The sequence below is a fragment of the Myotis lucifugus genome, unplaced genomic scaffold (assembly GCF_000147115.1).
Source record: "Myotis lucifugus unplaced genomic scaffold, Myoluc2.0 scaffold_39, whole genome shotgun sequence".
In the NCBI taxonomy this organism is placed as follows: Eukaryota; Metazoa; Chordata; class Mammalia; order Chiroptera; family Vespertilionidae; genus Myotis; species Myotis lucifugus.
The window spans coordinates 361,916-376,753 of record NW_005871087.1 but is presented as its reverse complement, the minus strand read 5'-3'; the positions used below and the strand labels follow the sequence as shown (position 1 = coordinate 376,753).

At 38.6% G+C, this 14,838-nt stretch overlaps 1 protein-coding gene across 19 annotated transcripts in view; it reads right to left on the bottom strand.

Moving 5' to 3' along the window:
- Positions 1 to 14,838, bottom strand: part of CLASP2 (cytoplasmic linker associated protein 2) — a 179,859-nt gene that overhangs the window by 8,372 nt on the left and 156,649 nt on the right. For 17 of the 19 annotated variants that reach the window (XM_023752930.1, XM_023752926.1, XM_023752928.1 and 14 more), the window contains 5 exons: positions 12,589 to 12,695; positions 10,970 to 11,123; positions 8,055 to 8,283; positions 1,980 to 2,173; positions 986 to 1,114 (listed from right to left, as the gene is read on the bottom strand). In XM_023752930.1, the coding sequence (XP_023608698.1) occupies positions 986 to 1,114; positions 1,980 to 2,173; positions 8,055 to 8,283; positions 10,970 to 11,123; positions 12,589 to 12,695 (813 nt within the window). The remainder of the gene's footprint in view (positions 1 to 985; positions 1,115 to 1,979; positions 2,174 to 8,054; positions 8,284 to 10,969; positions 11,124 to 12,588; positions 12,696 to 14,838) is intronic. The other 2 variants (XM_023752924.1, XM_023752927.1) reach the window with 2 other exon arrangements.

Below are 14,838 nucleotides of genomic sequence, written 5' to 3'. Positions count from 1 at the left end.
ATTCTTATCTTCATTACTTAAAAAAACCCAACTAAATTCTTATTGATAAGTGGAATGTGAAGATAACGTTGGTTAAGTAAAAAACGAAAAGTGAAATGAAGGAGAAAATGAAATAAGATAAATTATTTCCTAGAGCTAGCCATGATATCACAATAATTTACTTAATAGGAAGGAATATATGCTTGTATCTCAATTAGATATTACCTTGAAAATCAAGGTAAGTGTTCATTAAGGAAATGATGGATAAGGGTACTTTTTAAGCAACATTTATGTTTTATGCAATATAGTAGTCCCCCAGTTTTCTGGGGGCTCAGTTATCTGCACTCAACCACGGTATAAAAATATTAAATGGAAAGTTCCAGTAAGAAAGCATACATTTTAAACAGCATGCTCTTCTGAGTAGCATCATGAAATCTTGCGTCATCCCACTCTGTCCTGTACAGGACGTGAATCATCCCTGTGTCCAGCATAGCCTACGTTATATACACCACCACCTGTTAGTCACTTAGTAGCCAGCTCAGTTATCATATCCATTGTCACAGTATCAGTGCTTGTGTTCCAAGTCGCCCTTCTTTGACTTAATAATGGCCCAAAGCGCAAGAGTTGTGATGCTGGCAGTTCAGATGTGCCAAAGAGAAGCTGTAAAGAGCTTCCTTTTAGTGAAAAGGTGAGTAGAGTGCTATTAGTAGGATATTGTGAGAAAGACCACATGCACATAACTTTCATTACATTATATTGCAATAAATGTTCTATTTTATTATTAGTTATTGCTGTTAACCACTTACTCTAATTTATAAGTTAAACTTTATCATGGGCATTTATGTGTAGGAAAAAAAACATAGTAAATATAGGGTTCGGTACCACCTTTAGATTCAGTCATCGACTGGGGGTCTTGATACATAACTCCTGAGGAAAAGGGGCGACTGCTGTAATATCAGAAATACTAGGAATAAAATAATAATAATTTAAGTGTCAGGTAACTTACCTCCTTATGAGGATCTTTATGTGCTTCTAATGTTTTCATGACAGTCAGTTCTGCATAGTTTTTAAATCTTGCTGGTTGATGCCTTAGGATTTCTTTTAAAACCTTTAATGCCAAAGCCCTGATTGTAGGCTAAGAAGAAACATTTTAATGTTTTTAATATTTCGGGTTGTAGATAATCTTTTACATTTCCCATGTCTAAAATATAAGGATCTTAATACTGAGGTAAGGGTCGGGGGATCATAGACAACTACATAAAGTATGTGGAATATTGCATAATTAAGTTTTCACATCTCTAGTTGAAAACATATCACACATCTTAAAAAAATTGAGAACTGAAGGGCGAGCAGAGGGGAGGGAAGTAAAAAAAAAAAAATTGAGAACCAACTAAATACGATTAAAAAGGAACTTTTACTTTTGAACTAATTTAAGTAGGCAAAACAAGTAACCTGTACTCTCCTGTAAAGACCTGTCAGCAACCTCTCATTTTTGCCATTGTCAATTATTCAAAATCGCTGGGCTACTTGGTTTACAAGAAGAAGCACTTTACAGTGAAAACTCCATGCAGAAAGCAGCAGCAGAAGAGACCCGTTTTCCCAATTTCCAAATCTGTGTAGTGCTTGGTTAATTGGCAGTGACATGCAACCCAAGGCAGAAAAAACAGGCGATTATTTACATACTAAAGGCCTGGTGCATGAAATCCATGCACTGGGAGGAGGGGGAGGGTGCCTCACCCTGGCCTGTGTCCTCTCGCAGTCAGACATCCTTCGTGCTGCTGCGGAGGCAGGAGAGGCTCCTACCATTGCTGCTGCGCTTGCCAGCTGTGAGCTCGGCTTCTGGCTGAGCAGTGCTCAGTGGGAGCACACTGACCACTGTGGGCAGCCCCTGTGTTGAGTGTCTGCCCCCTGGTGGTCAGTGCACATCATAGCAACCGGGCATTCTGCCATTAGGTCGATTTGCATATTAGCCTTTTATTATATAGGATTATGCCATTTACCTCTTTATCCCCAAGGGTTTCAAGCAGTAAAAGTAATATTGTTTTGAAGTGTTCATCCCAAACACTAAAAGATTCTTCCTGGGTTAGTTTCATAAGTTCATAGAGGGCAATTTTTCTCTCTTCTACACGTTCATTATGGTTCGACAGCTCCTTCAATAACTCCGCAACCAGGTCAGAATGGTCTAGGGAAAGATCTGTCAAAGGACATGGCATTAATTCTGTAACTTTATAGGTTATAAATTCTCACAAGTATGGGGATAACAACTTCATAACATGAAACAATGCTGGCTGTAAAACAAGAGGAACTAAGTAATTTTATTTTCCATTTATCATTTCCAAAACACCAATATTAGTTTAAAACTTTTAAAAATAAAAATTCATGAGAGATTACAGTATAATGAACCTCCATATACCGATCACCCAGATTTAACAATCTTATTTTTACCATTTTTACTTCATCTTCGTGCACCCTTTTTCCTGAAACATTTATCACAAATACCAACTATTTTACCATTACATACTTAAGCATGCATTTATATGGTGGCATCTCAAGAGGCAATGATCACTGTATTTAAATGGTAGTAACTTGATCCCACCACTGTAAAGTTCCCTGTCAATCTTTTCACTATTGGTTTCACCCACTGATGATTGCTAAATCAATTTATTTTATTAGAAGTTAAAAATGAGCTGAATTCTTCTGTAGAGAGTAACTTCATCAACTAGAGCTAATTACTCTGAAATATAGTTTGATAGAAGAGGCAGTATAAATACTTAATATTTTTAAATGTCAGAGTCTAGAGTTGGGCCCAATATTGTTAAGTTTTCATTTGTTTTTGCTTTTAGTTGTTCCTAATCCTCACCCAAGAATTTTTCCATTAATTTTTAGAGAGAGAGAAGGGAGGGAGGGAAGGGGAGAGAGGGAGAGAGAGAGAGAGAGAGAGAGAGAGAGAGAGAGAGAGAGAGAGAAAGAAACATTGATTGGTTGCCTCCCACACGAGCCCCAACTTGGGCTGTGGATTGAACCTGCAACCCAGGCTAGTGCCCTTGACCTGGAAGCCCTTTGGTGTGCTGACCGATGCTCTAACCACTGAACCACACCAACCAGGGCTGTTTTTGCCTTTTTAAAGTATAATTATGAAATCATAAATTTTATGAATGTTAAAGGACACTTATTATTTATGTCTTACAACAGTCATTAGATAATGTTTTGAATAATTTTTGTGGGAAAGGCAGTTAAGTCCAAAAGTTCACATTAGAACGTTACAAAATAACAGAGTTCTTTCTATATTGTTTTGATGATAAAATACATAAGTTCAGGCCTTGAGGGACTTGGGCAGACAGTGGCTTGAGCTTGTGCCATAGACCCCTTTCCTTACCAACTCCTTCTCTGAAACAAGCAAACAAATAAAGCACAGAATATGGTGCCTGAGCCTGGAAGGCACCCCCTGGGCCATTCCCTCTCCTGAGTCTCCAAGAAAGACAGCATGGAGCAGTCTTCTCTGTTAGCCTACTTGGTATGAGCATGCTGGCCTTTTGTGGGAAAGGGCTACCATTCTGCTGATCCTAACAGACCAGAGAAGGCTTGTGAACCTGGCATTGGGAGAGGGCTGTTGCCCACATAAAAAAAGCTCAGGAGGAGAGAGCACTCTTCCCCCAAATGCCTTAAGCTTGCACTTTGCCAGATAGTTCCCTATTGGTCCTTTAAATAATCTACCATGTCTCATCCTGCCAGCTGCTTAGCTTCTGACCTAGAGGTACCAACGGCCTGACAATATAGGCCTCAGGGAACACACAACTACAAGTAGGAAAATGAAAAATATATTCCATGTAAGGGGATTCAGAAACCCGAAGAAAAGAAATTAAGTTCAGCTCTTAGAACATATGACCTCAACTAGAGCAAAGCGAACTGATGATAGGAAACAGGTAATGACAACATTCATTGACCGTTAAAAGAAAGTTTGTTATGACAGCTTTCATGGAACTAAAACTACAGCACTAAGAAACTCTGTCCCCAAAAACTTACACACACAGCACAAAATGTGATTACTGAATTTAAAGTCTTGAGGTAATCTGGAAAGATTGATCACTAGGGGGAACCAAATTAGGTTTTTGGAAGGTCAAGGAGAACTTATGCAAAATGCAAAGCAAAACAATGAAAAAGAAGAAATTTGAGCTCAAAGATAAGATCTTAACTTGGAGGAAGATATTATCTATAATAGTTTCATTTGTATAGACCGACATTAGAACAATATTGTTGGTTTAACAAGAACTACTACAGCAGGATAAATACATCTCTATAAACCCCACAAAAACCACTCCTGGAAAGTTTATCAGACTCCCACCGATGTTAGAGGATCATTCTGATAAGCATGTTTCATTTCAGCTGAATAAATGGAATTCAAAAGAAAATGCTTTCAAAGGAACCCAGTTCTTTTCTCCATAAACACAGCCTTTGTAATTACTCTAGGAGATAAATTAGAAATGACTAGACATAGAATGGTCTAGAGATGACATAGGAAAATAATTTCTGCCAAAGATTCTGCCAATAATTTTGTAAATTATTTGTTACAAAACTGAGTTATTTATACCATATAAATAAGATACTAGTAAACCTAAGGTACTGAATTGATTAAGTTAGAGCAGTGGTCGGCAAACTGTGAATCGTGAGCCACATGCGGCTCTTTGGCCCCTTGAGTGTGGCTCTTCCATAAAATACCACATGCGGGCGCGCACGTACAGTGCGATCGAAACTTCGGGCCCATGCGCAGAAGTATGACTCTTTTGTGGAAGAGCCACACTCAAGGGGTCAAAGAGCCGCATGTGGCTCGCGAGCCGCAGTTTGCCGACCACTGAGTTAGAGTATACTCAACTATATTTCCTCTGTGCCTGACACAGGAGCAGTGTGGTCATGTGAAAACAAAACAAAACACAGGCTCTGGAGTCTTACCAAACCTCTGCCTCTTGCACTTTGTGTGACAGGGACATGTTCTTAATCATTATGGAGGCTCAGTTTTCTTATCAGTAAAATGAGAAAGTAAGAATCACCTCCTAGCCCTGACCGGTTTGGCTCAGTGGATAGAGAGTCGGCCTGCGGACTCAAGGGTCCCAGGTTCGATTCCGGTCAAGGGCATGTACCTTGGTTGCGGGCACATACCCAGTGGGGAGTGTGCAGGAGGCAGCTGATTGATGTCTCTCTCTCATCGATGTTTCTAATTCTCTATCCTTCTCCCTTCCTCTCTGTGAAAAATCAATAAAATATATTTAAAAAAAAAGAAAAAAAGAATCACCTCCTAGTGTTATGGTGAGGACCTGGACCTGGAATACAATTAATTCACTAAGGCTAATTTGCCTCATGTCCTCATGACAAATGCTGGCACAATTACAATTCTGATAATATTTTTGTTGCAGGGCTCAAAAAATATAGAATATTCTTTCAACTTGGCAAACTCTGATATGAGTCTCCCCTGGATACAATAACATCCTAAATAGAGGCAGTATTCTGAAATATTATAGTCCCTGGTAAACTTTACAAAGGCCATAATCAGACATGAACACTAGATGTCTTTTTTCTGACTTGTTAATTTTGACAAATTTATCACTAATGTATCTGTCTGTAAATATGTACAGAGACATCTGAGTGAGACATACTTAGTTTCAGAATTTTAAAACAATTTCCTTTATGGAATTTCTGACTTGAACAAAATAATTATCTTCTCCCAAAAGTTTTAGGTTTTAAAATAAAAAAGAGAAGATATTTTGCATATTGGGGGTGGGGTATGGTGGCTGAAAGGAAAATCAAAACAGCAACAAAAGTCAATAAAATTTTTAAAAAAGGATACTATCAGCAATGTTCACAGTAAAATAATGGCAAACAAGGCTTCTCCATCTCAAAATTAAAAGTAAAAATAGACAATGAAAACAACTGGTGTATGAAGCTTGGAGCAACAACTATGTGGTTAACTGAGGGCTCATCTATCTTTAAAGAATGATTACATAACCAAAAATGGCTACCTATGTTTCAGCAGTCTATCAAGAAGTATTATGCAGTGAAGAAATTATATTCTCAAGCTCAAAAACATTCTACTCTGTTTAGGTTTCAGTTATATAACTTCCAAAGATGCCTTCCTTTAACAAATGGAAAATATATAATACTTGGTAAAGGAGAACAATAGACAATAAGGGGGTGATCTTGCTATATTATCATAATTTTGACTTTGTGATATTTGTGCTATATTAATTCTCTTAACATAAGAAGTTAGTAAAAATATGATTCTTCTATGTCATAAAATATATTTTTCCATTTATAAAAATTACAAATGACCAGCACTGGGGATACAGATTCCTAAGCAGAGTAAGGAAGATACCCACATTGAGTCTTCATAAAAAAATAAAAAAATTAATGGATCATATTATTTGGTAGAGAAAATGTAATTCTTTATTGTTAAAAATAAAATATCTGCAGTGTTTTGTACTTTTTAATCAGTTTTTATACATTTTTCCCTGAACCTTACTGCATACTGTGATCAGAAGGGCAGGTGGTACAACATCTCCATCCTCTTTTAAAAGTGACAAGTGAGACTCAGGGAGGTCAACCAATTTTTCAAGCTTTGCAGCTTAGTAATGTTGAGCTTAGACTTAAGCCCATTGTAAGCATTAGAGCTTAGACCTATAGACCTATAAGCTGACTCCAAAACTTTTTTTTTTTTAAATTTTGTTTTATTTCTTAAAGTATTACAAAGAGTATTACACGACTCCTTTTTTTCCCCCTTGACCTTCCCCCAGCCTCCCCCACCCCCCAGTGTCTTGTGTCCATTGGTTATTCTTATATGCATGCATACAAGTCCTTTGGTTGATCTCCTAACCCCCCCTCCCCCAACCCTCCCCAGGCTTCCCACTGTAGTTTGACAGTCTGCTCAATGCTGCTCTGCCTCTGTATCCATTTTTGTTCATCAGTCTATAATGGTCCTTATTATCCATAACTGAGTGAGATCATGTGGTATTTTTCTCGGCTTCCCAGGGGCCATCTCAGTCTCACAGGGGCCGTCCCAGCCTCACAGGGGCCGTCTCAACTTCACTGGGGCCGTCTCAACCTCACCGGGGCCGTCTCAACCTCACCGGGGCTGTCTCAACCTGACTCCAAATCTTAATGGTAGCTTTTCCCATATTTGTTTCTTGGATATATCTTATTAAAGCATATGTTTATGGCTTCACACTTAATAGGCTATTGTTAAGAATGGGTATTCCGCACTAGCCAGTTTGGCTCAGTGGATAGAGCATTGGTCTATTGACCAAAGGGTCCCGGATTCAATTCCAGTCAAGGGCACGTACCTTAGTTGCAGGCTCCCCCCCAGCCTGGGCCCTGGTCGAGGCTTATGCAGGAGGCAACTAACCGCCATCGATGTTTTTTTTTATCTTTCCCTCTCTCTTCCACTCTCCCTAAAAATCAATGGAAAAACAACCTCGGGCAAGGATTAACAACAAAGAAAAAAAGAAGAATGGGTATTCCTTCAGAGTTTTGTCATTCTGGTATAAAAATTAATGACTGAAATGGTGTCTAAAGATAAATTTATAAGCTACCATGGTTTCAGTTATTTTTGGGAGGCCATTAAGGTTTTCTTCATTTCAAGGATGATCTTAGGATGATCACTGTTTCCAATTCTTGGGAAGATATCTACCAAACCATTAGAAATGAGCTCCTAGCCCAAACCGGTTTGGCTCAGTGGATAGAGCGTCGGCCTGCAGACTGAAGGGTCCCAGGTTTGATTCTGGTCAAAGTCATGTACCTTGGTTGCGGGCATATCCCCAGTAGGGGGCGTGCAGGAGGCAGTTGATCGATGTTTCTCTCTCATCAATGTTTCTAATTCTCTATCCCTCTCTCTCCCTTCCTCTCTGTAAAATATCAATAACATATATTTTAAAAAAAAGAAAAGAAATGAGCTCCTAGAAGATGGGAGAAAACTTGACCATTGCAAAGATCCCTACTTCTTAGGATACAAAAAAAGAGCATCTTTTGCTTCGTTGATGATCAGGCCTCCAAAACACAGGCAGTAACAGTATGACACAGAGCATACATACCATCAGGAAACTGGTCGGCATCATCATCAAACATAGCTTCCTTGAGAGCAGACTTGTTAAAGGGACTGATGCTGTCTGAATAGTTGTACGGATTATAATCTCGAGAGCGCGGAGAGGAGTGAGCAGGAATGGAATGGAGTAATGAGGCTTTATTGTCAAGGGCTGTTTGGCTCGAGTCAGTAGCATCACCTCCTGCTCTCGTGTCAGGCATCCCAGGACCACCACACATCTATTAACAGGAAAGGGAAGGCATAGCACATTAACAACTCAAAATTCTAAGAAAAGTTTTCCCTACTGCTTAAAAGGTAACAATAGCCAGCTGAAAAAAATTTACATACTGGAAATCAACATGAGTTAAAACTTACATTCAAAATGTCAAAGCTTATAGTAAAGATGTAAAAAAACCTGTTGTTTATTTACAACCTGAAGGTTGGATCCCTGGTCAGGGCACATACAAGAATCAACCAATGAGTGCATAAATAGGTGGAACAACAAACGGATGTTTCTTTCTCCTTTCTCTTCTCTCTCTCTAAAAAAATCAATCAAAAATAATTATAAAAAATAAAAAGAAACAGCAAGAAGGCCAGTGTGGTTGAAGAAAACTCAACAGGGAGGAAAGTAGGAGGAGATGAAGCCAGAGAGGCAACAAAGGAGAAAAGTGTATTGTGGAGACTTTGGCTTTTACTCTGAGACAGGGACCTTCGAGGTGAGTAGAGGAGTAAGAATAGACTAGGGGGGCAAAGGCAAAATCAAGGAGGCCAGTTAGGTGCCTATTTTAATAATCCAGGTGAGAGAATTAATGATGATGATGGCTGGAACCAGAAAGGCAGTGGTGAGAAGTGGTTGGATTTCAGATATATTCTGAAGATACTAATACTAGTACAATGAACAGATACCCTGACAGACTGAGTATGAAGGACAAGAAAGAGAGAGGAGACAAGAACAACTGTCTTGTCAGTTGGCTGAGCAAGTAGTGTTGCTATCAACTAAGATAGGAAAGAGCAGTTTTAGAAGAAAAGATTAGGAGTTCAAACAGGTACTTGAGGTATGAATTTGGAGCTCAGGTCTGGGCTGGATGAAGTCATGTGACTTATTATACTCACAATAACTTCTAAGATGTACAGAAATACCCCTACCTTCCTAATGAAGACACGGAGGCTTAGAAGTGATAATATGTGACAGTTTGGTTCCCAGGCAGGGCATATGCCTGGGTTGCAGGCTCGATCCCCAGTAAGGGGGGGGGGGGGGGTGGGGAGGGGGGGAGGAGGCAGCCAATCAATGATTCTCTCTCATCACTGAAGGTTCTATCTCCCTCTCATTCTCTCTCATCACTGATGTTTCTATCTCCCTCTCCCTCTCCCTTCTTCTCTGAAATCAATTAAAAAATATATATATATATATAAAGTAATAATCAGACTAGCTAACAATTGCCAGGAAACAGGATTCAAACTCACTATGCCAGCTCCCTGCAATGTACCCTGTCTTTGGGGGAAGGGGAAGAGTCTCAATCAAGCAGTGATTCTTATTAACCTGTCCTTACTACCACTCGCAGCCTCTGGGATAAAGAACTTTAAATATGAGTGGTTAGCTGGTTTTTAGCATCCAGTTTACCAGGCCCATCTGCCAGAAAGGCACGGAGAGAAAAACAACAACAGGAAAGAAACCAGGAAGGCAGAGGGGGCAGCCCTTTAGAAATGTGCTGAAGCACTGCAAGGTTCTCCAATTTTGAAAACCCTGAGAAACCATAGATTCCTTAGGAAAGAGTGGGATGGCTTATTTTGAGGAAAGTTTAGCTGTCAGAGAAAAGCCTAAGGAATAAAAAGTAACTGCTTTGTATAATGGCAGAAGCAACAAACTGTACAATACTGCAAATATCAGAAAGAGAGATCATAATACTCTTATTGGAAGCACACAAACAACTGCTAATGCAAATCACTGTCACTACATTTAACAAGGAAAAAAAACCTAAGCGCCAAGTTTTGTCTTGCAAGATCCAGGTGATCTGGTCCAGGTGCCATTCCTCGCCTTTTTTCTTTCTAAATACATTTTAATTGATTTCAGAGAGGAAAGGAGAGAGATAGTAACGTCAGTGATGAGAGAGAATCACTCATCAGCTGCCTCCTACACACCCCCACTGGAGATTGAGCCTGCAACCCAGGCATGTACCCTTGACCGAAACAGAACCTGGGACCCTTCAGTCTGCAGGCCAACACTCTAGCCACTGAGCCAAACTGGCTAGGGCTCCTCATCTCTTTCATAATGCTCCAACTACACTGGCTTTCACCCTGGCCGTCAACCATGGATAGGGTGTTCTCATCTAGTTGTCTTTACAGCACTTGCTATTTCTTTTAAGGAATTCTCCTCTCCTTAATTTAGGTCTCAATGCAAATGTCACCATTCTGATTGGAGACTTCCTGACCACTTAATCTAAAATAGATTCACTTTACATTTTAACTTAAAACTCCACAGTACTCAGTTCTATCTGAAAATCTACAAGGAACTTGAGGACATAACTCTGCCTTCTAAATATAAAACCCAGAACAACGGTATATACACAGTATTTGTGTGACCTCTGGAAAATTACGTTTGAAAATGATAGAAAGCAAAGTTAAAAACAACAACAACCCAGCCCTAGCTGGTTTGTCTCAGTGGATAGAGCGTCTGAAAGGTCCTGGGTTCTATTCCGGTCAAGGGCACATGCCAGGGTTGTGGGCTCGATCCCCAGTAGGGGACGTGCCAGAGGTGCCAATCAATGATTCTCTCACATCATTGATGTTTCTATCTGTCTCTCCCTCTCCCTTCCTCTCTGAAATCAATAAAAATATTTAAAAACAAAAATAAACAAAAAAACAACAACCCAAACCAAAAAACTCTTAATGAAAAAGTCTGTAATGTAAGAATATTCAAATACTCACTGAATCTCCGTCATCTTTTTTAGAATCCCTTTTCAATGGCTCATTCATATCTTCTTGACTACGGAAGCTGAAATTCTGAATTGCTTCAGTGACACCTCTAAGAGAGCTATAAATGTCTTCAGAGTTCATATTTTCTGTGTCATAATCAAACGCACTATAAAAAAGACATCAACTAATTTTCATTTATGTGCAGTTTTAAAATACTAACACATTTGAGGAAATCATGAACGAGATTTATAAAGATGGGATTAGAGAATGTGTATTCCCCAAAGCAAAACAAAACCCAATAGCTATAGATGGTTAAAGTACATGTCCCCTTGCCCACCCATTAAGGACAGCTTACAATGACTCCAACCATGTCACAAATGGTTTGTCTTTTCACCTTTAAAGATGTTCTGATTAACCAGGGGTCAGCAAGCTATGCCCCTGAAATCTAATAATGTTTTTTTTTACATTTTTAAATAGTTGAGAAAAAAAATCAAACTAATTGATTACACATGAAAATTATATAAAATTAAAATTTTAGGGTACATAAATAAAATGGTATTAGAACATAGCAATCGTAATTTATTTGGGTATTGTCTATGGCTATTTTCACCCTATAACATCAGAGTTGAGTAGAAGTGATAAAGACTGCATGGCCACAAAGCCTAAAATATTTACCATATGGCCCTTTGCAAAAGGTTTGCTAACTCCTGTGATTAACTCACTAACAACAGAGATAAATGTATTTACACAATTTTGTAAGAAGGCAGAGAATTTTTAACATTGAACATATTATTGACATGAATTCTATAATCACATTCTAAAATTCAATTGAAGCTGGAATGTAGCTATTAAAATTGTTACATAACAGGAAGAAATAGGCTACACGAAAAGTGTGCAACATATTTTTCTTCCTTAGGCCGATGAAGTAGCCTATAATTGTAATGAATATGATGAAGCATACTATGGTATGTATGGCTAATAACAAAAAATCCAGCTCATAACTACAAATGGACTACTATGCAAACTACTTTTTAAATGGACAGGAAAAAGGAAAAACTATTAGTTTTTTAATGAGTCAGAACGTCATCTGAAATATAGCCCAAGCCTGAATTGCACAAGTGTGTGAAAATTATATGTTATATTTTATATTAAGGACCAATCTCAGTTACATTTTCCCTAATTAGTATTACATAATATTATCCCTTCTTTATTTTTGTTTTTGGCTATAAGCTTTATTTTCTCCACTTTTAGAAGTGATTGGCTAATATTAGATCTAAATATCCATAATTATAACTTGTCCTCACTGTTTTTACTTAGTATGACTAAAAGACAATTTGCAATTTATTGGATTTGTACAGCATAATTGAGAAACTAACTATGCTATTCAATGTAACAAGCTGTAATTTACAAAAACTATGTCACTAAGTTTTCTTTTGACTTATTAAAAAAATTCTGTATCATATACATTATCATTTAAATGATTACTTTTGGAATAAACGTTATATTTTTGAATCTACTAAGTTTCTATTTGTCTAAAACCTTTCAAGTCAAGTGGAATTATATTAATGTCTGTTTTCCAATAATGGGAATTTGCAATAACAAACTATGATGGAAAATTATCCCTTTATTACCTTGGAGATAAAGTATTCTGTGATGTATTGGTAGGAGAAGTAAGAGGACTGGACCAGTTGGCTGGTGAACGTGGTGTTGGTCTTGTCAAAGGACTCCCCATGGAACTCTGATGGAGGGAGTCAAATAAATATTAATGTATGATAATTGTGTTAAGTTCAACTAAAAGGCTCTTAAGAAAGGCATACGATCAAGAAGTTGAACAATATGGAAGCCATATTTATAGACCTACCATTTAAATATTCATGTGCTTATCTCTGATTTCTGTAGAAAAAAACTTTCTCCCCATTTAGAAGTCTAACTCTTTAGTCTTTTTTTGTTCTCCTCACCCACTTCTGACTTTCCATTATTACCAATATCTTTTCATCAAAGATTCAACACAATCCCAAATTAAGAATTTTAAATTAGTTTCCTGTTCTGAGCCAATTCCTTTTTCTTTTTGTTAATCCTCACCTGAAAATATTTTTTCCATTGATTTTTGAAAAGAATGGAAGAGAGAGAGTGGGAGGAGAGGGAGAGGGGGAAAGAGAGAAACAGCAATGTGAGAGAGACACATCAATTGGTTGCCTCCCACATATGCCCTGACTGGGCAAGGACTGAACCTGCAACCCAGGTACATGCCCTTGACCAGGAATTGAACCCGTAACCCTTTGGTGTGTGGGCCAATGCTCTCAACACTGCACACCACCAGCCAGGGCTCAAATTTTATTCTTCCCTGTGTTTGTTTTACAAATCATTTTCACAAGTCACCAAAGGCATAAAAATCTGATCATATTATAAATTTGCCTATCTCTTAAGATGTGTAACAAAATAATCCCTTCTCCTTTTAAAAAGATAACTTACTTTGGTCCCAGGAAATTATTCTCAGATTGTTTTTAACATTCAGACTTTACTTTAAGCTTGCCATAGTGAACCTATTTTCTCCTTTACCCATTATTAAAGGTCTGTCTTTTAAAAACAAGTTCAATTTTTTAGGCATATTACATAAATGATCCTATACCATTTAGATATATATAACTGCAATGTTTCATTTACTCAAACTTTATTTCCCCCAAACAAAATCCAATATATCTAGCACCTTTGGACTGACAAACCTGTAATTATTAAATATGATCACATCTTTTAAAAAAAATATATTTTTTTATTGACTTCAGAGAGAAAGGGAGAGGAAGAGAAAGGTAGAAACATCAATAATAAGAGAATCATTGGTTGGCTGCCTCCTGCACGCCCCACATTGGGGATCAAGCCTGCAACCTGGGCATGTGCCCTGACCATGAATAGAACCGTGACCTCCTGGCTCATAGATCGACACTCAACCACTGAACCACACCAGCCAGGCAGAACACATCTTTTTAAGCACTAACCTCTTTGGATTTATACATTAATTCTGGAATAAGTTATCCCTCTAGTCCTCAAATAAGAATTGGCTCATCTAAATAGCATGTTCTAATTTAATGGCATGCAAAATCAATGCCTTCATCTAAGTTCTTGCTCACATTTCTTTCCTTATTCATACTCTGGCCACCATTTATCACCCTAATCTATACCAAATTATAATATAAACATGACAGGCCTAGGGATTCTATTCTTTCTGGGACAACAGTTAATTAGGCTCAAGAAATGCTGTCTAATGTAGATGCAAACATTACATACTAGGGTCAAAAGTTTACTTCACATAAAAAAAAGCAGTAATTGTTAAACCAACCATCATATTATACTAGAAGTCCGGTGCACAAATTCATGCACCAGTGGGGTCCCTCGGCCTGGCCTGTGGGATCAGGCTGAAACCAGCTCTCCGATATACCCTAAAGGGTCCCGGATTGTGAGAGGGCGCAGGCCAGGCCAACGGACCCCATCAGTGCACAATCGGGGCCAGGGAGGGATGTGGGAGGTTGGCCAGCTGGAGAGGGAACGTGGGAGGGCTCCAGGGCGTGTCTGGCCAGTCTTGCTCAGTCCCGATCAGCTGGACCCCAGCAGCAAGCTAACCTACTGGTCAGAGTGTCTGCCCCCTGGTGATCAGTGCACGTCATAGCAACTGGTCGACTGGTTGACTGTCTGCCCTCTGGTGGTCAGTGCACATCATAGCGAGCGGTTGAGCGGCCTTAGCATATCATTAGCATATTACGCTTTGATTGGTTGAACAGCCAACTGGACAACCAGACACTTAGCATATTAGGCTTTTATTATCTATAATAATAAAAGGGTAATATGCTAATTAGACCGGACATCTTCTGGACGTCATTTCTGATGAA